This window comes from Crocodylus porosus, unplaced genomic scaffold, assembly GCF_001723895.1.
Source record: "Crocodylus porosus isolate Cpor-Errol unplaced genomic scaffold, CroPor_comp1, whole genome shotgun sequence".
NCBI lineage: Eukaryota > Metazoa > Chordata > Crocodylia > Crocodylidae > Crocodylus > Crocodylus porosus.
In genome coordinates, this window is record NW_017728951.1 from 30,751,542 (window position 1) to 30,777,005 (window position 25,464).

Below are 25,464 nucleotides of genomic sequence, written 5' to 3' on the forward strand. Positions count from 1 at the left end.
GCCGGAAGTCGGCACCGGTGCTGGCAGTTGGATGCTGGCGATAAAAGTGGCCGCCGAGGAAGGACAGCCGCGGGATCCAGGAAGGAGCCTCACACCCACTGAGGCGGAGGATCCCAGGGTGGAGCGAGCTGACATCCTCACCGCCACCGAGAGCGAGGCCCCCAGAGGGGGACGGGCCATGAACCCCTCAAGAAGAGGGTCAAGGAGTGCCTGGAGTGGGCGAGCTGCCACCCGCCCGGCCCGAGGGATAAAGAACGGCAGCCGTAGCCAAGCGGCTGACCTCCCTGAAGGTGAGACGGGGACCCCGTCGGGGAGCTGCAGCCTACCCAAGCAGAGGGGAGGACACCAGCGGCGGTCAGCCCCAGCACAGCAAGCGAAGAGCGGCAGACTGACTCTGAGGACAAGGGATCCAGCGGCGAGGAGTTCTGGGACTGCGAACCCGAGGCGCGCTGGACTTACAGGTCCAGGGTTGGGGCACCGGCACTGGAAGGCGATACCTCCAGGAGGGTCGGGCCCCAGAGGGCGCCGAGGAGGCACAGTCAGGCGGAGGCCATTGTCGGCCACCTATGGCCGGAGACTAAGATAAGGGTTGCTCGTAGGGCACCTAGGAAGGTCCAGGCTAAAGACCTAGCTAGTAGGGTTGTGGAGACCTAGCTTTAGTTTTCCAGGTTCTTTTCCATTAAAGGAGGAACCCGGTCAAGGAGTATAGCCGGGGAGTTCTGGCCAGGGGTCCGTAGTGGAAACCCCGTCTTGGCCGGGACCCGGTCCCAGGACACCCAGGGCACGAGGAGTCCGAAGATAAGGGTTGGCCAGGCCAGTGAGACAACCAGCCTCGGGACAGGGAGCTGGGATATTTGTTAGAAGGGGACATCCAAGGAGGCGTGAGGCCAGGGTGCAAGGGGTGGCAGAGTCCCATAACGTGACCGCCAGGGATCCCGGGCTGTGGAGTGACCAGGAACCGCCCTACTGAACCTAACAACAACTTGTGGCGGGCGAGAACCAGGGCAGGGACTGGACGACCTAACACCTACTCCAGGTCAGCGGTATCCCAGGGTGAGCAGCGATGGTCCTCCATCCTCAGGCGGCTACCCACGGGGAGAACACCCCCCCAGTCCGGCGGTCACACAGAGGACAGGAGGAAAGCCAAGAATGGGAGGTGGGTATTCTTACCTTTCAGTCCTCCAGGCCCCTACTGTCCTGAACATGTGACTGCTCCAAACTCAAGCTAGCATTAACACCAATCAGCATTTTTGCAGCTCAGTGTAAGGTGTAACAAGGCCCTCAGTAAGTGTTCAGTTTCTCATATAAAACTAATTGGCCTTTTAATGATCTTGTATATCTAAGGACAGTCTTTTCTCAGTGCTTTCTTGAAGTTAAACATTTTCTGCAGGCAAAAAAGTAGCAAACATTTCCCTTCTGTGCGGGCATGTCTACACATGCAATTAATTTGAATTAGGCTTACTGTGTAGTAAAGATACTGCACAGCAAGCCTACTGGGGAGCATGTTTACACATGATCCCTTTTAAGAACAGATTTGCTCCCACCCTGTGCTCTGCCTCCTGCAGCAGCCAGGGGGAGCTTCAGGCCCAGGGGCTGTCAAGGAGCTTGGGGCCAGGAGACAGCTGTCTCCTAGGTCCATACGCATCTGGATGAGTCCTGATATGCATGGGATGAAAGCTGCTGCTGTAGAGTTTTCCCACACTGTGCACATGGGTATAAGCTCTATGTCCAGCAGGGCTTCCCTGTGGCTTGTTGAGTCTTATCCCCATCTGGGGCAGGACCCAGCCAACTCTGGGCTGTGCCACACCCTTGCAGCTGTTTCCCATCCTTGTGCCCCAAATGAGGGATCAGAACATAGGGCTGAAGGGAGTCCCCTCCACCAGAGCTCTTTCTGAGCCCAATAAGGTGATTGGGACAGGGTCTGGGAAGAGTCCCCTCTTCTGCAGTTGTTTCCCAGCTCTGTGCCCTGATCAGACAGTGGGGCAGCTAGCAGTGAGCACCTGGCTGGGCGGGGAATCCCTGCCCAGCCAGGGGCTTGCTGCTAGTTGCCTTGCTGGTGGAGCACAGCTGGGATCTTCCCCTCCTCTGCCAAGCCCCATGGCTCAATTGCCTGAACTCTTGCCTGGGATGTGGCCCATACTAGTACAGTTCCCAGCCAGATCTGGGCCATCCAGGGAAGTTTGCCACCTTTGCACAGCCGGGGCTGGGTGGGGGACTTTCCCTATGCAGGAAGCTCCCAGCTCTATGATCGGAGGCTGGAAGATTCTCATCTTTTCTCCAGTAGATGACAATTTTTTTATTATTATTTGTACTGGACCTTTTTCTGGAATCTACACTCCATTTGATGTACATAAAGGACAAATCTATGTAAAAGTATCAAAAGTATATTTTTAGAGCCTGTGATAATGAGGGAGATGTCATGGTACACATTATGTTTCATTTAGTAAAAAATGAGTATATGATTCCTCACTTCCATTCATTTCCATTCCATTGCAAATCTTTGAGCCAAGAAATAATGTTGTAGAATCTTATTGAATTAACTACACCTTCTTGTTTTTAATAATTCACTGGGAACATCATCAACTTCATGGCTACCACCTCAATTCCTTTAAAGTTAAGGCTTTACAAGTGGCTCACACAACTGGAATATGGCTATTTATTTGCACTTATCCATCTTGCTATTTAAAAGAATGCTAGTAGTCCCTCCATCTTTCTATAATTGCACTCTTTGTCATTAGAGGTTCCATTCCTTTTGCAATGGAAAATTAGTAAATTAGCTGTTGTAAAATGGAAGTTTATAAAAGTGGGCCTGAAAGGGTTTGTAAAAATCTGGACTTGGCTTTAGTAGTAGTTAAGTCAACTTTCAGTCACATTTGGGGAGGATGCAGTGGTTTTTCATTTTCTTTCAAAATTATCTCATAGTTATTTGTTTTTAGGTAGAAACAAAGTTTGTCTTTTTTTTTCCTCAGTAAAAATGTGAGAAGGAGGAGATTTCTTTTATGATTCTGGATAATTTCTTTTATGATTCTTTTATGATTTTGGATACCGTGAGGGAAAAATTAAAGAAAGCTTCAAAGTAAAATGGACAAATATCCACTTCCTGATCAGAATATTTTTCTTTCTAATGCTGTCTGATTTACAGAGCCCAATTTGAAAGATTAATTGAGAATTTTACATTTTTAGTTGTTCTATATTGTGTCTGTATTCTGTGCTCAAGTCAAGTCAAGTCAGTCCCGAAGCCGCACCGACCATTGAGGCATCTCTGATGTAGCAGTAATTTTTCTCCATTTTTCCTGCTCTTTTGCAATCCTTGTACAACCATCAAATCTCTCCAAATCAATGTTGGAGGGTTCTGATTTGATTCAGAGATATTAAAGGGTTTCCTGATTCGATTCAGATTCAGAGATTCGGCCACCTAATCAGGCTGAATCTCTGCCAAATCAAATCAGCAACTAAAGCTTCACACAGCCCTAGTGCTGAGACTTTTACATGTCCAAAGCACAGCATCTTTCTTCTAGTTATGGTTTTGAATAAGGGTTCATATTTGCCAACTTCTCATCTGATTTGATCTTTCACAGATTCATTTGTTCTATGTTTGGTGTTCTATTCAGAAAAGTCTTCAGAACAACTGCATTTCAAAGGTCTCAGTTCACTTTTCCAGTGCCCCAGTGAATGTCCAGGTCTCACAGCCATACAGAGTTGTTGAAATGACTTAGTAGTTGTTATATTTTTGCATCATTATAAATAACAGGGGAAAAGAGGATATCTGCAAACAGATAAGGGTAAAAAAAAAACTTCCTAAACTAAATTTACCATATTTTATATACTGTTGACTAGTCAGTAAATATAACAGTTTCACGGGACTCTCAGGAGTTGATTCTGTTTCATGGTGTTTGTAGTGACAGAAGTTATAATTTAAAGATGCTCCATAACAGGAGACTAAGAGAGCTGGGAACTGGGACATGGTCCTTCTGTTTGAGAGGGAATCCAAAGAACTGGAGAGTAGGGCTGCGTGAAACTTTGGTCACCGATTTGATTCAGAGGAGATTCGACCTGATTCAGTGGCCGGATCTGAATCAAATCAGAAGACCAGTTAAAAGGTCTGAATTGAATTGGAAGCTTCCAAATTGATTCAGAAAAGGTTCAGCGCTGCTTTGGAGATTCGGCCCAACTGCCTCCAGCTGGTAAGTCTGTTGTGGTGGGTGGAGAGAAGGGGCATGGGGGGCAGATCAATTCCCCCACAGTGAGGGAGGGATTGGGGCTGGGGCTGGGACAAGCTGCCCGGCTGGGGTGGGGGGGGCTCAGGATGCAGGCGTGGCAGTGCTGGGAGCAGGGCTCTGCCCTGCTGCCATTTGCACAGCTGGGGCGCAGGGGTGTGGGGTGCAGGCGCAGCAGCACTGGGAGCAGGGGCTATTCCTTGCTGCCACTTGCCTTCTTCCACCCAGAGCAAGCCATGCCTGTATTGCACCCCCCACTCTGGGTGGGCAAGCAGCAGCAGGGCATAGTCCCCACTCCCAGTGCTGCCATGCCCACATTCCATGCCTCCCAGCCCCCCTGCCCTGACTGGGCAGCTTGTCCCATCCCCAATTCCTCCTTCGTTGTGAGGGTGTTGATCTGCCCACCACAACAGAATTACCAGCTGGAAGCAGCTGTGTCCAGCGTGGTGAGGACTGCTGCCTTTTTAGTCTATGGCCGAATCTTTGATTCATCTGAATTGGATCGGGACAGTGATTCAGATCTCCAAATCTAATCACTGTGCTTCTGAATCGATCAAATCCAAATCTGAAGTGAATACTTGCCACTTCGCACAGGCCTTCTGCAGAGGCTTTTGCTGTTTAATTCTCTTCATTCATGCCAGATGGTCGTCATGGAATCCCATGATTGTTACATGGTGTCAGGAGTGGCAAATGAAGAACTTGAAAAGATTTGAATGCCAAATTGAAAAGGAAGATGGAAACTGAGAGCAAATGAAACAACTCAGCCATGTAGAATGGCAAGGGCTTATCTAAATGCCCTTCCTGCACGGTTAGAATCAAAGTAAAAGGATAGCTAGTCATGGAAGTTTTGCAACTTCCACCTGCCCTTCTTATGTTGGGCAATATAGCAGAGAACTGGGGAGTGTTCAGACAAAGTTTGAGTGGCACCTAGGAGCCACAGGGGCAGAAGAGAAAAATGATGAGGTCAAATTATGTATCTTCCTACATATTGTGGTAGAGGAAACCCTGGCTGTGTATAATACCTTTACCTTTGAAGAAGGCCAAAGTATACAGCTGAATGTAATACTGGCCAAATTTGAGGAGTACTACATGCCAAAAAAGAATGAAACTCTCGAAAGACACAGATTTTTTGATAAGCAGAGAGACAACAGGAGAAAATATAGATCAATATGTTACTGAACTAAAGAGACTGTGTAAACACTGTGCTTTGGGAATTTAACAGAAGTTTTTTACTAGAGATAGGATTATTTGTGGCATTATTTAGGAACCATCCTAATTCTCCACCTCGGAAGAAGGCAGACACTGCATTACAAGAAAGGCTCTTGTTAGAAGACTTTTCACTAGAAAGGGCTGTCCAAATGTGCAGGGCAGCAGAAACTGTGAAGGCCCAGGTTACAGAGCTGAATATATCAAAAAAGTTGTACCTGCAGTAAGCATGAAAGAATGGGCCAGAAAAAGCCACCTTACAGGGCTGCTAAGATGCCACCTCACAGATTGGAATTTTTCATCAGCAATGAGGATGCTAAGGGACAGAGGGCAAAAGGGCTTGTGTGCACCAAGTGTGAAAGGCGATAGGGCCCCAAACATTGTGCTAGATTTGGAAAGCTCTGTTTCAGCTGAAACGAGAGGGAACCATTTTGCCACGGGTTGCAGAGTCCAAGCACAAAAACATCAGGTGCATACAGTTGAGGTTATACTAAAAGAATTTCATATGTATATAATAGAATCAAGTATAAGCAATGAGAGGGGCTGTATTTTTGCCAGTGAAAGTGCAAGGAGGAATGGTTTAATTTAAATTAAACAGTGGAGTTAAGGTTAATATTTTACCAGTGCATGAGTATAGAAAATTAAAATTGAAACCAAAATGAATCCAACAAATATCACAATAACTGGCCATTCAGGAACAAGAGGGTGCGGGGGGTGGGGGAGCACTTGCCCCCCTGAAATTGGCCCTTGCCAGCCAACTTCTGGTTTGCTGCTAGCACTTCCAGGGTCAGCGATTGGCCGCTGGGGGACCCTCTGTCAGCTGGTACCCCCCCCAGAGCCAGGAGGCACCAGTCGCCCATGGTAATAGGCACCCATAGAGACTTGCTAAGAGAACTGCTGAAAAGGGAAATAGGATAGTGAATAGTAAAGACTCACTCTAAAGTAATATGCTAGTAAACTCTTCTCTATAAATGGGTGTTAATTAATGGGCTGATTTTTGTAGTTATTGTTAAAAGGAAAGATGTAGTGATAAGATAGCAGTTTAGAAATGCTACTTCATAATAAAAGTTTATTTTAATCCTTATCATTCATTGTATGTCTGTATTTGCTGAACCCAGTGATCACTACAGTGTATGTAATGCATAATATTCATTTAGGGTATATTGATACCAAATTATCATAAACCCAGTTATATAAAGTTATTTCAGACATTAAGATTTTCATTACATAGTTTCATCTTCATGGACATACAATTTTATGTGTTGAGGAGAACACTGCTGAATTTGTCTTGATTGCTATTAAAAAAATCAGATATAAATTAATTGACAGATACCAGCAAGTAGGAATCAATGCCAGTGTCATAGACATTGTTGTATCAGGTGAGGTCAGCACTGAATCTGGATCACAGAAAGTTCTCTTAGGTGAGTTGAATTATATTTGTCTACACCAGGTGGTTTAGTTTGTACTGTTAGATTAATGTGTACTGAAAAAGCCTCTTCCTTCATAAGATGCAGTTCTTAGTACATATAAATTTCTAGGATAATATATATTCTTTACTCTTGATCGAGACTATAGATGTTCTTGATATGAAATTATTGTATACCAGTAGTCATTTGGGTCTATTTGTACTGCACTCTGCACAATACTTTAGCAGTTGTTCAAATGCCATTTACACTTTGCATCCTGCCACCATTCTACTTACCTGTGTACCCTCCTCAGCTGGGCACAAACTGCTGCTTGGCATGGAGGAAAGCAGCCCCACACTCATCACCACCAGGCAGTGTTTGCTGCAGCTGGCAACCTGGAGCCTGCTTCACGCTTGGCTGAGGTACAGCTGCTTCTCCACCACATCTGTGCTGCCCAGGAGCTGCTCCACATGGCCACTGTTGCTGTGCTGGGCAGTGCTGATGGGCAAGTGCTAGGCAGGCAGCAGCAGCAAGAACTGCCTGATGGTGGCAACCAGGGGGACCATGTTCCTTCACATCAAGCAGCAGTTTGCACCCAACTGCTGCTGCCATGGCTAAGCCCCAGTGGGTCACCTGGAGCCAGTGTGGGGCCCAGGCTAGCAGCACTGGCAGGGATGGTACTCAGCATGGGGCAACGCCCTGTGCTTCAGCTGCTTGAAGCCAACACGAGACTGCCTATGCCTGCTCTCCATTGCCACTGCTGGGATAGCGGTGACATGGCAGAGAGGCAGGACAGCCCCACATGGGCTCTGGCCAGCTGCAGAAGAGAGCGCTGGTGGGGGGAGGGAGAGCGCTTTTCCTCCACACTGAGCACCATCCCTGCCGCTGCTGCTCAGTCCAGACTGGTGAGCACAGGGTGCACAGGGTCAGTTGGGGCCACACGCTTATCCCTCCCTGTACTGCAGGGATGGGGTGGGGGTATTGGGAGTGACTCCCACATGGGAGCCAGTAGAAACTAGGCAGGAGCATGAGGCTGAAAGCAAGGCAGCAGGAGCGCGGGGTCCCGGCCATCTGGGGCTCTATGTAGCTGGGTCAGCTCCCCGCCTCTCCCTGCTATTGCAGCCCAGCCTGGCTCCACAGACCCCTGCCAGCCCACAGCCCGCGCTCCTGCATGCCACTCACTTCCACTTCTCCCCCCACCACTTTCCCCACTTTCCTGCTCCAGTGTATAGATGTGAGGACCCTACTCCAATCTCCTTGTCCAAAGAAGAAGATGATGATGAAGAAGATGATCCAGCTGGTACTCCATAACTGAATGACTTTAGGTGACTAAGACCTTTTGGAAAAAATGGTAATAGCTCTAAAGGTCTCTATAGAGGAAGCTGCAGATTGTTCCCCAAACTACAGGACATTTTCCAGCCTAGTCCCATGTGAAAAATAGTGTTGCTCATAAGAAAAGTGGCTAGGCTATTTTAGCTAGGTCCCCAATCCAACACAATCACTGGTTACACCCTACCTATGCAAATTTGACAAGGAGTCAAGTGCTTTGGTCCTACCAAAGGACAGAGTACTTTTGCATCTGGTGCCATCATGTTTTGCTGTGAGGCTTCTAATGAGAAATCCTACCAAAATAGAATCACATCAAATAACAAAGCCAAAGAAACTGTATTTATTTGGTTGTAAGGAATATTCTCTGCAAATTTTTAATTTACAGTTGCCAATTACAAGGTATGTTCCAGCTATGACTTCTTAATTTAAAAGAAGTTATCTTTATTGGCTGGGAGTGTACCACCAGATGTTAGAGAGGAGTTAATTTTCTTGGTGGCAGAGAGCCAAATGGTGATAAAAAGCAGCTTGAAAGTTGGCTTTGATATAATACACTTGGCCTCTTATTTTATGGTTAAAGAAGTGTATCCCAACCATGGCTGCTGAGATCTGACTGCTCTATAAGAAATGTAGAACAAAGTGGAAGACCTGCCATTCAAGGGAAAAGGAGTTGTTCATTGTCAAAATAGATAATATCCAGATTGGTTTAAGAAGGACTAAGGGTGACTTTTCACTCTGTCAGTGAATAAAATTTGGCACTTAAAAGAAAGACACAGCACACACGAATGGTATACCCCATAGAAGCCAGAAGGACTGTGGATCTACAACCAACCTCAGCATTTCAGTTATACTGCCCAATATAGGAGACACAAGCAATGGTTTTGATAAGACTATCAATAGTTGGAATGAAACCTTAAGAATCCAGAACAAATATCATGTTCCTTCAGGAACTATGTGACCCACTTCAAGCATGAATGTCATGGGGCCAGGGCTGGGATTTTGTAGTGGTGGAAACCAGCTGCAGCCATCCAGGTAGGGGAAATGGAGTCCTGCACAGACCCAGTTCGGCCTGAGGGCCAGACCTTGCCCACTCCTGCATTAAGGTCATCACAATAAAGTACTTAATCTAGTTTCACTCAGTATCCTGCTTCCCTATGCTGCTTTAGGACCACTTCTCAGGAAGCCCTTCTGACAAGAGGTACTCTCATTCCTCTCAGTAGGGATGATAGAAGAGTTTCCTCAGTAGGAAGGGGGGTTCTATAGCAATTATGTGTTAATATCATAAAGTACAGCAGCAGAAAAACCCACTTGAAACATAGGAAGCTTTACACATTCAAATGCAAGTTGAAGTTCAGAATGGTTACACTCAATAATACCTTCATGCCTCAGGGGACTGGTTCACATCACTCAACCTTTAGCATACATGTCTGAGAAGAAGCGCACCAAGAGTTGTAAACCTGAGAAGCAGCATTTTTTTGGTAAGGGTGCACCAATAAATATTTTTGAGGCGATACCAATGGCCGATCATTAACAAGTCATATCAGCCAATATTGATCAGTATGAGATCAGTATGAGATGGTCAGTATGCAGCCTGGCAGCTTAGAGAGCAGTATCTAGCTGGTAAGTCTGTGGGGGGAAGGGGTATGGGGGGGGCAGATTGAGGCCCCCATGGTGAGGGACAGAGTGGGGCAGGGGCAGGGGCAGGTGCTGCACAGGTGGAGACAAAGCTGCAGCTTGCCCAAAAGGCATGGGGAGGGGGGCAGGGAGTAAGAGGCAGCTCCTGCTACTGTACGCACCCACAAGGGAAGCATGGGAGCCATGTACCCCCCCAGATCTGTGTGCAGGGTAAGGGCAGGCTGCCGCTGCACGCTCAGGGCCAGGCTTTTCCCAGTGGCGGAGCTGGACTGGGGCTACACTTAGGGTGGGCAGTGGCAGCACTGGGAGGGCAGGGCTATGGGGGAAGCTACAGCCACCCCAAAATTTGCTGCAGCCCTTCTCCCAGCACCACTGCCATTTGCCCTGCCTGCCCTGAGTGCAACCCTGGCCTAGCCCTCCCCAGTGCTGGGAAGAGTCTGGCCCTGAGCATGCAGCAGTATCCCATCCTTGCCCTGTGGCCGGATTCAGGAGGGGATGTGCCCCCTGTGCCTCCCCTGGGGGTGTGTACTACAGTGGGAGCCTCCTCCCCCATATGCACCTCCAGAATGAGCCTTGTCTCCATCTCGCACCCTGCCCTGTCCCACCCTGACTGTGCAGTACCTGTCCCAGCCCTAGCCTCACTCCCTGCCTCACTGGGGGGCCTCAATCTACCCCCCTCATGCCCCTTCTCTCCCTCTGCCCCTTCCCTCCCACAGACTTACCAGCCTCAAAGGGAATTTACAAAACATATTTTGCAGACAAGCCTACAAACTTCACTTCATCAACCCACTGGATACAGAAATTCATGGATTCAATATAGACATGGGATTTATGACGCACTATAATCTGCCTAACATCTGATACCCCAGGTAATCTCTCTACTGTTTACTGGCTATATTATTATCAGTAGGTCTGCATTCCCCTTTCCCCCCTCCCTACTCCACCCATTTGTCTTTCACCCATTGACTGCCTCAACTGGCATTCTCACTGAGTGGCACTCCTGCGTGCATACTGCCCTCTGGCTTCTATTCTGTTCCATCCAGGAAGATTACAGACCAACTACAGGTGCTTCTTCAGCCTGCTGAAAGGTGGTTGTACCTGAGAGCTTACAAAGAATTTTTCCAACTATTTTACTTGGTCTAATAAAAGATATTGGATTGACCCAAAGAACCTTGTCTGTCTAGATAAGACAAGATGCACTTCATGCAGTTCTGAATCCTAATAAGGATCTTATTAACCTTTCTTTCTAGGAGTACAAGCTAGTCAGGGAAATTAAAGCATGCAGCATTACAACATGAACACATTTAAATCAGAAATATTTCAACAAAACAGCCTGCCACATATAACAACAGAAATATATTAATGTCTTGATAATCTCATGTTATTTGTCCCAATCAATAAATCAATCTTAAAATGTAGAGGGCAGACTGAATTTAGAACTATTATATTAGAATACTTCATTTTGGGCACTTTAGGGCAAGCTTGACAAACACAGCTTTTATGGACTGTATCTGGCTTGTAGAGCCACATCATCTGGCCCAAAAGGCATCTAGAGGGGTTGGGAATTTGGGAGGGGGCAGGCAGGGGATATAGAGCCTTCCATGAACAGGGTGTGGAGCTCCATTGGGAATGCATGTCAGCAGCATAGCAAGCAATAGCTGTGTTAATCCCTGCAACTCTGACATTCTGCCACCCTTGCCCTACAGGCCAGATCCAGCTCCTGAGGCTGGGTGAATTTGACACCCTTGCCTTAGGACTGGGGTTCCCAAACTTTGGTGCATCTCTGGGGGGCACACAGGAGAAATTATATAATGGCAGATTTAACTTTTATTATAATAATAACTGGCATTAAGGGGTTAAAATATAAAACATGCTAGTAGGGGTATGTGGGCAGCTGGTAAGTCTGGAAGGGGTACAATCAGAACAAGTTTGGGAACCTCTACTTTAAAGATATTAAGCAACATTTCTGGAAAATGTATCATTGAGCCTTCCAACCAGAAGATTACTTACTCATCATATAGTAGTAAGAAACATTTTTGTATACTCTGTTTTACCTGGAACTTTAGTATATACTATGTACCCTTATGAAATTAGAAAAAAGGTGCCCTGTGTTAAGATACACAGTCATCTTGAACCACTTCTTGTTTCAGAGTATTCTGGGGTTTACACAAGGACCAGCTGTTAGATATTTGGCAAAATGTTTGCCTTCCCCAAGGTCCTAAGCTAAATACCCGAGCTAAAAAAATAGAAAAGAAAAACATGAAAAAGACAGCTAAAAACTCATTTAACAAACATAAGTCATATAGAAGCTTTTTTAAACAAGAAAGAAATACAGTTTCTTAAGAGCATAAACAGGTTACTGATCCTACTGCCTTAGATAGATAAGTCAGCTTTGGTTTCAGATTCTCAGACCAGTTTATTCTACACACAGTAATTTTGTTTCCATAATAAGCAGAACAGGCAAGCAAACCAGCTCTCTCACTCTTACTTTATGTATAAGACAGGAGACAATGTTAACACTAAAATTCTACCTCAGAACAACAATACACCCTTTCCTCTCTTAGCACTTCCTCCAGGAGTACTTAAGCTTCCTGATGGCTCCATTCTCATTAGTGAGTTATCACGTATAGCTGGCTCCCTGCCAGGAACACTGTCATCTGTTGACTGCCTGCATCTGGGTTTCCAACTGTTGAAATTTGGAGCACCTCCTTACAAGCCTCAATATCTATATTCTGAATGTGGCGATGCTTGTGAGTTTCTGCATCACCTTGGAGGAACATCAGTTGTATCACTTGTTGCTAGGTTTTTTGTTGTAGCTGTGTTGGTCTAAGGACAGCAGAGACTCCTTATGCCTGAAGAAGGGTGACTGAACCCAAAAGCTTGCAAAACACTTTTCCCGAACTACTCAGTTGGTCTAATACAAGATACCACATCTACTCAAAAAACCTTGCCTGACAGTTGTATCACATAGCACTAAAGACTGAAACACTGTTTAAGTTTCCGCTTCTCTTATATGGCATGCCTACAATACCATGTCTGTGAAAAAGTAAGACTCTTCTTCATAATTTTATAGCCAAACAGATAGAAAAATAAGAATTAAGAAAAAGATACTCAGTTCTTTCAAGGCCAAGATAAAATGAATTTGTAGTTATGGTTAATTTTCAAGAATAATTTAAGGAAATACATCTGTTGTCACTGTAAAGAAGTATATCAGTATGCTCACTTGCAAATGCCATTTTTAGTTACTGGAAACAAGGCTGAATTGTTTAATGTTTTTTTGGATTCATTATTAATAGAAAAATGATCTTTTTCTTACCACTTATTTTCCAAATATGGATTTGTTTCTGTGACTGTATTGGTAGAATTCCTGACTTTTATCACTTTTTAAAAATTCAGTTCTATTTTATAGTGGGAAATCAGTTTTCCTTTTATGTTTTTTGGTAATTTTCTATTAAAATTGTTTTTTCTACTATAGAATCATAGAAAAGTAGGGCTGGAGGGGACCTCTAGAAGTTGTATAGTCTAACTCCTTGCTTAAGGCAGGACCATCCCTGACTAAACCATCCTGGACTAGTGTTTGTCTAATGACACCTGAGATCACCCAGGCTCTTTGGGTAGCCTGTTCTAATGCTTAAAAACCCTCATAGTGAGAAAGGTCTTTCTAATAACGACCCTAATTTTCCTTGCTCCAGTTCAGCTCCCTTTACCGTTCAATGCAGCCACAGAGAATCGCTTATATCACCTTTCTACATAGAAGAATAGGGAAGCATGGCACTTTAGAAACTCATTCAGAGAGGCCTAAGTAGGGGTCTGCTTAAATCATAGTTAGACTTACCAATTTTCACAGGTTGGTCGCAGCATAAAAAGCAAATTCCTCAGGTATTTTGTGGATGTGCTCTGGTGATCCCACCCTTCAGAGCTGATTGGCATAGGGGGGAGAGGTGCAAAGGATCTGCTGCCATCTTGACTGGCATCTGCATTTCATGTGGCCCTGCCCCTTAGTTCTGATTAGCAGAGCGGCTTTGGTGGGGAAGGGAGGAGGAATCTGCTGCTCTTCATGCTGCCCCTCCAGCTGGCACTTTCCTCTCTGGACAGGCTGCAAGGCTGGGCTGCAGTAGCAGTGAGGAGCTCTGGCTCCCACTGGGGAGTCAGCATTTTATTTTTATTAAGTGGTTGGTTTTTTTATTTTGCAGACAATCCTGGATTCCATGGTTTACGCAAAACTGCAATTTAAGTAGACCCCCTAGGCATAAGCTTTGGTAGGTGATTGCCAACTTTGGCTTCTGTCAAAGGTAGATTGTTGCCTAATTATCACTTTCTCCTATAATCACCCTTCAGCTATCTGAAGATTTATCAACTCCTCTCTCAGTTTTTTGTACTCTTGACTACATAATCCCTGCTTTTTCAACTTTTCCTCATAAATTGTTTCCTAGACTTCCAGTCATTTTGGATGCTCTCCACTGGACTCTTTACAGTGTTCCACATCTTTCTTGAAGTGTGGAATCCACATGAAGTGTCAACAAGGTTATTCAGTTTTTTGTTGTTAGAGGTCTTATCTAGCATTTAGGCAGCTCTAGCTCCTAGTAAGGACCCAATTAACTAGGGCAGTGGTTTTCAACCCTTTTTATTTGTGGAACCCTAAAACATTTTGAAAGGAGGCACAGACCCCTTTGAATTGTAATTGTGGGTATTCACATACTTTTGATTGCCCATAGTTATCTTTCATGGACCCCTTAGACTTAGTCTGGGGACCTTCAGGGAGGGATCTGTGAACTACAGGTAGAAAACTACTTAACTAGTGTGGCCATATTATTTTTAAGGAAATCTGGGACACTGCTTTGTCTCTTCCCCCTCTTCCCCCCTCCCCCCGGACTTTTATTTGAATTTTCATCCAGCTAGCCAGGATGCTGAGATGGCCTACAAAATACAGGACTGTCCCTGCCAAACTGGGCTGTATGGTCAACCACCAATTAACCCTTCTTTCCCCTGTGTGCAAGCTAGTCAAGGAAATTGAAATGTACAAAATTTTTATAGCATGAATACATTTAAACCTAGGGTTGCCAACCCTCCCAGATTGGCCAGGAGTCTACTGGAATTGGCATCAAGCTCTCAGTGACTACTGAAAGCAATCTGGGAGATTGATATTGTGAACGGGTTGAGCGGTACAATTAATGACCAGAGGTGCACTTATACATCAGTCCCATATTGGATTGACATTGATATAAGGAAAATTGACAGTATTGGAAATCAGCTTTTTTTGGCTGGTGTGGCTGATAATGTCACTGATAAATGCCCCATGCAGGCTTGCAGCCACAACACAGGTGTGCTGTGCAGGTGGCTAGGAGCACAGCTTGGCAGTGTGGAGAGCAGTCAGGTCTGGCTGGTTAGTCTGTTGTGAAGGAAGTGGCATGGCAGGGGCAGATTGAGGTTCCCCACAGTTGGGGAGGAAGTGGGGCTGGGGCAGGGGCAGGGACAGGGGCATGGCATGGGACAGAGCCACAAGTGGCTCGTCCAGGGGCATGGCTCCCACTGCTTCATGCACCCCAGGAGGGAATGGGAGGCATGTGCTGCCAGATCTGCATGTGGGGCAAGGGTGGGCTGCCACTGCAGGCTGGGGCCGGTGTGGTGCTGGGCTCTTCCCAGCACGGGGGTTGGGCTGGGGGTATTCTTGGGGTGGGCAGCAGCAGCACTAGGAGGGAGGGGCTACAACAAATTTTGGGGTGGCTGCAGCCCCCACCCTGTAGCCCCCCTCCTAGCACTGCCACCGCCCACTATGAGCACAGCGTGGCCCAGCCCCCCACCAGGAAGAGCTCAATGCCAGCCCAACCCCAGCCCCTAGTGGCAGCCCGCCTTTGCCCTGCATGCAGATATCCGGGGGCACATGCCGTCCCGGGGTGTGTGTAGTGACAGGAGCTACTCCCCTCCCCACACCTCCTGAAGGAGCCGCTCATGGCTCCATCCCGTGCTTTATCCTGGCTGTGCAGCCCCAGCCCCAGCTCCAACCCCATTCCCTCCTTTACTGCAGGGGCCTCGATCTTCCCTGCACATGCCCCTTACCTTGCCTCTTCCCCCACCACAGACTTACCAGCCAGATGTTGCTCTTCATGCTGCCTGGCTGCATATTGCAATCAGATTGGTATCAACTGATATGGCTCATTAAAAATTGGCTATCAGCATCTGCCCTAAAAATCTCTATTTATCGATGCACCCAGATTAATGACATTATGCCACGTTAGAAAAATAAACCTCCTGGAGTAGCTTCAGTCAGAGTTGGCAACCCTATTTAAACCAGAAATATTACAAGAAAACTATAGCCTGCTATCACCTTATAAAGCCCTAAATGGTCTGTGCCCTACATATATAGGGGATCACTCTCTCTCTTATGGCCCATCCTGATCCATAAGGTCAGCTGAAAGCAATCTTTTGCAAGTATGGTTAATGCACCACGTGTGCTTGGCAAAAATATGTGGGAGGTCATTGTTGGTAGTCCTTAGCTTTGGAACTTCCTTCCCCTTGAGACCCATCAGAGCCCAAGCCTGAATATCTTCCAGAAGTGCTATAAGACTTAAATTGGCATTTAGCAAGGGATGCCAAATTAAGACATCATTTTATATCTTATCTTAATATTCTATATTCTTTTGTAAGTTATTCCATGTCTTATTGTAAGCTGTTCTGAGCTTTTGTTGGGAATGGTGACATATACATCTAATAAATAAATAAATGCATAAATAAAACAAGAATGATCAGACTACCATCCAATACTGTGGGCATATCTGTGATTTTTTCACTCAGTAGGTAAATAATTTGGAATAAAAAGTGTTTGTAGTATTGCAGCGCCCTTTGACCTATATACTCTCTCTTTGGTCCATGTAGGAACTGAAGGGAGGTGGCAACATGGTGTGAGAGAAATCTCAGGCTCATACAGTAGAAAGCTTTGAAACTTCAGTTTGATATTGAAGCTTATAAGAAGCCAAGAAAGTGTCTAAAACACTGTAGTCATGGGTTCTTGTGAGCCATTGTTAGTATGTGTATGGTAACCTTTTTATATCAAATGGAACGCTTTTCAGCCCATTATATTACTTTCCAATTATAGCAGTCAAGCTAGCTAGGGATCATGAATAAAATAGATCAGCATAGTGAAGTTCACACCTGTCTAAATGGACCATGCTCTTGTAGCTAGCCAAGTAGAACAGGCATTGGCAAACTTTTGAAGCCTGCAGCAAGGGCTGTGTTGCAAGCAGTGGCCTGTAGCAGCAAATGCTTGCACCCCCCTGAGGGACTACACAAGAAAGCAGGCAGTATGACCCAGGAGATGCCTCCTGTGCTGCTGCTGCTGCAGCCTCAGCAATAGGAATAAACTGAAGATGGTAGGCAGTAGGACCCTGGAGATGCTGCTTCTGCTGTCCTGGCTGAAGTGTGCTTCTGACTCCCTGAGTTGCCATACGCTGGATTTGCCCTGTTAGCCATAGGTTGCCAACTCCCAAGCCAGAAGGTTCTGGTTTTGGCTTTTTCTGTTAGGATGTTCAGTAACAATAAAAAGTCCAAAAGGGCATCTAGGCTATATACCAATTTGGCAATCTGAGGATAGGAGCCCACAGTTCAATATTACTCTGGTATTCAAAGTGTTCTTTTCTTTCTACCAATATCACTTCTATTTTGCTTGGGGAAACATTTAGTCAGTTATTATCTTGTGGGTATTGGTTATACTTGGGTATTAGCATAGCTGGAAAACTGTTGCATTTTATGTGAAAGAACTATAAAGCTCTAAGTTAACTGCATATTGCTAGCATTTAAGTCCATAATATTCCTTGTGTGCCTCTTTCATTGAAATAGGGTATTCAGAAAACAGAGCAATAAGTGGGAAGCAGAACTCTGGTTAAAATAAAGGACTTAGTTATTGATACCTAATATCAGCAACAGAAAAAGTTTCTAGAAGAAACATGCAAACTGAATACATAAAATGCACAAACATTTTCATATTAATAATGATCTAGTCCTAGAAATGTACATGTGTACAAGTCAGTGACTGTGGCCACTGCCCCAGTTCAAATCTGGCCCACAAAGAGCCCCTGTGACCCAGATCTGGCCTGAAAGCCAAGGTGAGTCTGACACCCCTGATGTATATATAGTACCAGTCAGTATTTTAAAGCAGGAGTTATGCCTCCAGTGCTTTAACACATCAAAACAGACAGTATTTGAAAATGTTATATGAAGCACAGAGTCTTTGGAGAGTCAGTGCCCAGAAGTCTACCCAGAAGGCTTTATACAGTAGAGATTAACACTATTATTCTATATATAATCTCCCCAACAAAACACTGTCGCCCATTTCTGTCAACAAATGGCTTCTTTGCTTTGGCAGCTGAGAGAAACTTTAGTTTAGTATAGGCAACAAAACATGCCTTTATGAATTGCAGACCTATTTTTAAAAATATTTTGGAAGGTGACTACAGTATTGAGATATTACATTATTTGAATTAACTAAACATATTTTAAAACAAACTAGGAAGATGAGGTATGTCTCTGTGGATCCAGCATTTTTTGGGAGTGGTGTGGTATATGCTTAACTCCTTCTTCCATACCACCACTGGAATAAGGGGCAGGCTAGGGCTATGTTTTGAACATATCCTGTCCAGACAAAGCTCCCTCTTGGGTTTCTTCCCTGGTTTCTTTGATTCTTTCTTCCTTGCCAGAAACTAGGACAAGTTGTAGACTGGGACCTGATGTTCAAGCTTGCCATGGCTGAACAAACTAACTTTATACTATTATAGATTGCATAAAGTTCATAAAGCTGCTGTTAAAGTGACCCTGTTAAAACCTAAGTGCTGCAATTTACTTGTTTTAAAAAAAAAGTAAAAAATATGCTGAGGGAGAATACATTATGGGAAGCTGACAAGCTTTCATGCCTGTGTTTCAGTATCCTATTACACTCATGGTGTTGTGAAAAAGAGGAAATCCATAGGGAGAAATTTGTAGTTTATATTTTGTATTAATAAGCATAGCAGTTTCTGTCCAGGACTTATTCATTATATTACTATTTAAGTGAATTACTGTAATTTAATTCAAATTGAACTGCTTTCAAAAAGTTGTAATACTGTGGATAAAAATTTAAGATCAAAATATTTATATTCCTATACTAACAAATTTCCCATCAAGAATGGCAGAGCGGTGGGGGGCGAGGACAAAGTGCCGCCACCCACAACTTCATGTTGCTGCTGCTTCCCAGGAGCAGAGGAGGAAGGCTTGCTCTACTGTCCCCTCTGTCCCCCTTTGCCAGCACCCTGCACCGCCTCCAGGGCCAGAGGGAACAGTGGGGACAGAGTGGGACGGTGGAGCACCACTGGGTTGGAGTGGGGGGGGATGAGGCCAGCACCACTGGCCTCACCCCCCCTCCATCTCTGCTGTCATGGCAGCACTTTGCTATCGCACTCTGTCCTGACTGTTTCCTCTACCAGCACCCTGAGGCACTGCCATCTCTAAGGAGCAGGGTGGGGGGGCGCTGCTGGCCTCATCCCCCTAATCTGTCCCTGCCGTCATGGCGGCACTTCGTGGAGCACTCTGTCTGTGCGGAGCACTCTGGTTGTTTCAGTAAGCATTGTGATTGTCTGCTGAGACAACCAGTCAGAGAACTCCAAGAGCATTACGGGCAGACAGACAGACACAGACAGATGGACGAAACCCTTTATATATATAGATATTGCATTATATTTGAGTCCTAAATGTTAGGACTCAAAGTGAATTCTATTATATTAATTGGCTCCTAAATTTTACAGCATGTAGCCAAAACTTCTATTGCTTTCAGCATATATTTTTGCCTGAGTGAAGAACTTGCAGGACTGCTTTCAGGTGTCAGAAAAATACCATCAGATTAATTTATAACTTTCTATGCATGTCTTCAAATCACTTTTAGACTGACTTTTAAGCATGTTATAACCATGCACATACCTATCAGTTGAGTCCAGCTGTAATATTATAAAACTGTGTTCATAATGCCACATGACAAGGTAAATGGCAATAAAGAAATGAAAGACAGATAGTACTGTTTCATTCCTCGTTGTTACAATATATTTAAAAACAAAATGGAGCATGGGATGCCATTGAAGTAGATCAAAACCTTGTGAACACATTTATTGGCAGTATTGTGATCAGTAAGTGTACCATGAAATCACATAAAAATTCCAGGTTCAAATATGTGATACACAAGGGCAATTCATGTAAGCCATTTGTAGAAGTCATCTAGAGCAGTGGTTCTCAATCTGTTTTGTACTAGGACTCATTTGTAAACATCGACGACTAGTCCTGACCCAATGCCCCTCACTCCCAACCTGCTGCCCCCACCACCGGGCCCCAGCCTCACAGTGTGAGGGGCAGGGGGAGCCCCAAGCAGCCTGCTACAGGCTGGAACGCCTGACAGCCTGCAAGGGAAAAGCCACAGGTTCCCACGTTTTTCTCCTTTAAAGGAAAATCCATTTTTAAAGTCTGTTTGTGACCCTTTCATATATTCTTGCAACCCACTTTTGGGTCATGAGTCATGGGTTGAAAAACACTGATCTAGACCTCATCTAGTTGTGGCAGTTGTGGGGAGGGGAAAATGTGAATCACAGAATCATCATATTCCTTTTGTACTTCTGTAGCATTCAAAGGTCTTTATCAAGGTTTGTTTATATATCATTATTATTTCAGTTTTATATAATTGTACAAAAGAGAAAACAAGAGGAAGAGTTAGGCCCAGTATAGCTCAGGGAGAAGCAGCCACTTTGCCTAACATAATAGAAAAAAAATCTGAATAGATTTGCTGGTGAAAAGGAGAAACAAAGTGTCAAGTACCTGACCTCAGTACTCTTACACTGAAACCTGAAAATAATGATGGAAGAGTCTGGTGAGAGTAATATACAGGAAGTGGGGCCTGAAAAGGTTGCCTCCAGGCTTATCAAAATTGACCATCTGAGAGGGTGGAGAGGAAGGAGAACCAAAGTTAATGTAATAATTTATTAAAAAGAAAACAACTAAGTCTGTATCGGTCTCATACTTGTAAAACTGCCTCCTTAGTCTAAGTTATGTTTTTATTTATAAGATTATATTCAATTGATTATAAATTGGCTAAATGTGGAATTTGGAATTAACAATGACAAATAGAGTAGATTTCTTAACTAGCATTACTAATTTAACTGCAAAAGTGTAAATAGCACATACTGCTATGTGTTTTTTATCTTACCATCAATACAAGTAAGTATTAAATTGAGCTTTTGCTACATAAACTTTTGGTTATCTAATTCACACTATTTAATATCAGAAACTAAATCATTAAAGTAAATTGTTAACATTAATTAGCAAGCTAACCATATAAGAAAGTAAAAGATCAAGTGTTCCCTTACATATTACATAAAAAGGTTTCTGGCAGCGTTTTACTTTGACCATTATTAGCTCTATAAACTAAACAAAAATTACTTAGTTGCTAAGCCACAGACTGAAGTTCGTTACTGTTTGAACATGACTTGAAAAAAAGTACTAAACCAATATTAGGGAACCAGTGCATATGCTAGGTGTAGGCTAATAAGCTTGAGACTAGATATTTTGAAATATTTTTCATATTGATTAAAACCATTTGTCTTAATCCATTTTAATCTCACTTCTCCATATAAAAAGCAAACTTTTAACTGCTGTGCTGTTGTTGTTATTGATATCCATATGCCTTTATTGACAACATAACATAATGTCTAGTCTTATATTATAAGTATAGTATTATATAATAATATACTTAATAGTATTAATTATATTTCATTTAAATGCTGATTGAATTTGTGTTATACTTCAACAATGTAGCAGTCATTAAAACCTGTTTGATTAGAAGGCTTTAAAGCACTATTTTTAAAGCACCCTGTTAGAAAACGCCTCTAAATAGCCAGTTTAAGATCCCTAATGAAATGATTACAAATCAGTTATGGATTCTTAGAATTTTCCATCTAATGCATAAATGTAATGTTTTAGTACAGCGTTTGCTCTTTAAGCCCACTGAACTTTTATAAGAAATCACGATGGTATTTTTTTAGCAGGTTCAACTTATTGCCATAATTAACTGAACTAACACATACTACATTTTTATTTTTTACAGATCTTCAGTGCAGTGAGAGCAGAAGAGGAAGCAGAAGATACTCTTAAATATTTTCCTTATCCTCTGAGAAAGCTTCCAATGTTAAATATAGTTTGTAGATGCAAAGATGATGGCTATTGTATAAAAACATGTGTACAAGGTGCTCACTTTCAATACCGTACCACTTTACACAGGACTTCACTCTCTAACAGTATTACTGGTGCTCTGCTAGAAGCAACTACATCACTGGGAGCAAGAAGTGGGCTTCTAAATATATTGGGAGGATCAACTGGAAGGGCAATGCTTAAAGGTAATTAAGATTTAATTGTTTTGAATTTTCACACGATCATTTGAACTACAGAAATTACATATTCTACAGCAGGACTGTCCAGCTGATGAGCTGTGAGGTGACCTGACCCGCCCCTTCTCCCACTGTTCTTGCTGCTGCTGCACCCCTTCCATCTCCCAGCTTCTATTTCTTGCCCCCACCCCTGTGGGACTTGTGGCTTGACCTGCAGGGGCACATGTGTTGTAGGGGTCATGGCTAGGAACAGGGAGAGCCCACACTGCCCATGTGGCCCAGGGGTGGGGGCCTGGTGGCCTACATAGTGTGTGGTCCCAGGCACTCAGAAACTGGACCTCCCTGTTCTATAGAATGCGGATCTTTGCACCGTACTTTATATTCTTTTATGTGGAACAGAGAGATGCAAAAAATACTACATGCTTTCTATATGATTCAGTTAGTTGAGAAATGACAATCTGTTCTATGTTGGTGAAAAGTTAAAGGTACTGGTAATATTGAAATATTCTATTTTATAAAAGAAACCACAACAACTTTAATTTTTAATTTTCTTTAGAAGTATTCCAGTCTCTACCAAGTGATTAATGTTTATGTCATTGTGTCAAGAAGATAAATATTTCTTTATATTATAATATCAAATATTTAGATAAGCGCTCCTATTTATGAGCTGAATGGACTCATGACTTTGGACAAGTGTCTGTAATATTTAATTGTTATTGTTGTCATTATTTACATAGTACTGCAAAGTAAGTGTATACAGATCATTATTTATTTACTGATTTTTTTTTAAGGCCTTCCTCTATGTATTGTTTAAGCCCGCCAGATATATCAGGGCTTGTCTGCAGAAAAACTGTTCTGGAATAGTCGTTCCACACTGGCTTCCCATTTTGCCACACTGGTTTTGTAGTAAGAAGGCCTTAGGTTTGGAACTGCATTAAGGTAAAACACAGAAAGGTACTCTTACCATTGAATATGCATAACCATATGAGGAGTTGGTATGAAATTGTTAGTAGATTTCAAATTCACACGCTAAAAGCTTCCATATGTACACAAGCCCTTAGTGGCTTTATCTTCATGTTGTTGTATAAGAAGTAAGTATTTAATGGAGATTTGCAACGCTGAAGTACACAGAAACTGAGGCTTACCTAAAATCATGCAGGAATCTGTGACAGAATTGGGAGCAGAACCAGAATCTTCCAAACTCAATTTACTGTATTTATTTGAATATAAGATGACTTCCCAATAATTAGATTCTAGATATGAAAAAATGATAAATATGTTCAAATGTTGCAGGTGTCATATCGGAGAGTTGCCTTAAATTCGTCCCCTCCCACCGCAATAGCAAGGAAAATAGTGGCTCCAGGGATCAGGTGGCCCCCTTGCCCTCTGCCCTCCCCAGTTCTTTCCCCTGTAGCCTTCCTCCTCCTCCACCCACTGTCAGACTCTGCTCAAGATCTTTTCCCTCTCCAAGCACAATGGAAGGAAGTGAGCTGTACACACATTGTAAGCACCAGGGGGAAGAAGAGAGGAAGAGGTGGGCCTGACCAGTCCTTATTTGGGGTCAGAACTGCAGCAGTCACCTACTCCCCCTTCCCCCCTTTTTAGTTTGAAATGCAAGGAACAAAAACCCCACTGGCTTCACAATAAATATATCCATAGTAACTTGCATATATGAAAATTACTATGGGTAAGTTCATCCAGAATTCATGCATTTTAACTTGTTGCAAACTGCTCCAAGTTTCAGCATAGGTACTCCATAAATACACTGCTGAACAGCATTTTTGTACCTAACTGTACATAGTACAAACTATGCATGATAGTCTTTGGCAATCCCTCACAGTTAAGGACAGTTGTCTTCCATGATTCTTATCTGTGTGTCTGAAGATGGCTGATGAGGCCTATCCAAGATTGCAGTTTTGTCATGTGTTTCCATGTTGGGGGAGGAGTGGAGGGGTTTGGATTCTTGATTTGATCCATGACATGCTGTTTTTGCCGCTCCACTTTTCCATCTTCTGTTGTTGGGAGGTTTCAAAGTACTGAGATCCCTGCAACAGATTCTTTCTCCATTTGGAGTAGTCCTGGGTGATAGCATTTCCCAAGTTGACACTGATGTTGCATTTTTTTAAGCTGGCCGTGAGGGCATCCCTGAAGTTCTTTTTCTGCCCTCCCATTGAGCATATGCCTTGGGGCATGATATTAGTTCAGAATCAAAAGGCTCATGACTTACCATATAGTTCATTGGGCTGGAGAGTCAGCAGCAGTTCAAGCCATTGTAACCCCACAGCCTAGTGCTGCTTAGCATGAGTCTGTACTCCAGATATCCCACAAAAGATCCACTTACTAATTAGCCCCCCACTTGCAACTGGAACCAGGTATTCCGTCACAAGTCCTGGGACCCACCAAAACTTTATATGTAGTTGAGGTGCAGGGCTGCCTTGTCTGTCTCCACCTTATAGAGGGCAGGGCCACACTAATCACATGCAACAGGCTGCGAGAAGGGGCGACAGAATTTTTTAGCTACATGGAAGTTTGGTGATGTTTGCTAGATATTTAAGCTGGTGAAGAAACAGGACTCTTTGGAAATGGGAAAGAAAGGCACAGCTCAGCTGTGGGAGTGAAAAGAAAGTTGAAATGTATTTGATATAGTGGCTCACCATGACTGGAAAAAGAGTTGGTCCTGCAGGGGACTAAATACAATGGACTTTGTATCTTAACCAGATGGGATGCACTAACTTACTCTTGTGGTAGGCTCCCAATCAACATCTCAAATGTAGCATTTTTGTCACCAAGGGGAGGGTATCAGGGTTTGCTGTGGCCCTCCTCGTGCTGGCCTGGTATTGCAGTACCTCCAGGCCTGATGCCAGTTCCCTGCGGAGGGAACACCCACCCTTTTTGTTTTTTTAAGGATCAAAAAAAAAAAAAAGTTTCCCATTAACATCTTGGCCTTTTGGCCAGGATTAAATCTAGTATTTTTTCACACCGAAGGGAGGGTGTTAGGGCTGGCTCTGGCTGTCCAGTGCTGGTGTGGTATTACAGTGCCTCCAGGCCTGATGGCAGTTCCCCATGGAGGGATTCATTTTAAAGCGACATACAAAAAAGAAAATTTTTGGGTTTTTTTGTTTTGTTTTTTTTCATAGACATTAGGGCTGGAAGGGACCTCGGGAGATCATCGAGTTCAGCCCCCTGCCCAAAGGGCAGGAATTCAGCTGGGGTCATAGGATCCCAGCAAGATAAGCATCCAATTTACTCTTGAAGGTGTTCAATGTAGGTGCTTGAACCACCTCC

At 44.0% G+C, this 25,464-nt stretch overlaps 1 protein-coding gene across 1 annotated transcript in view; it reads left to right on the forward strand.

The window, feature by feature from the left end:
- PLCE1 (phospholipase C epsilon 1) overlaps positions 1–25,464 on the forward strand; it is a 275,495-nt gene that overhangs the window by 72,933 nt on the left and 177,098 nt on the right. Inside the window, exon 2 of the mRNA XM_019556091.1 lies at positions 21,900–22,188. Within this exon, the coding sequence (XP_019411636.1) occupies positions 21,900–22,188 (289 nt within the window). The remainder of the gene's footprint in view (positions 1–21,899; positions 22,189–25,464) is intronic.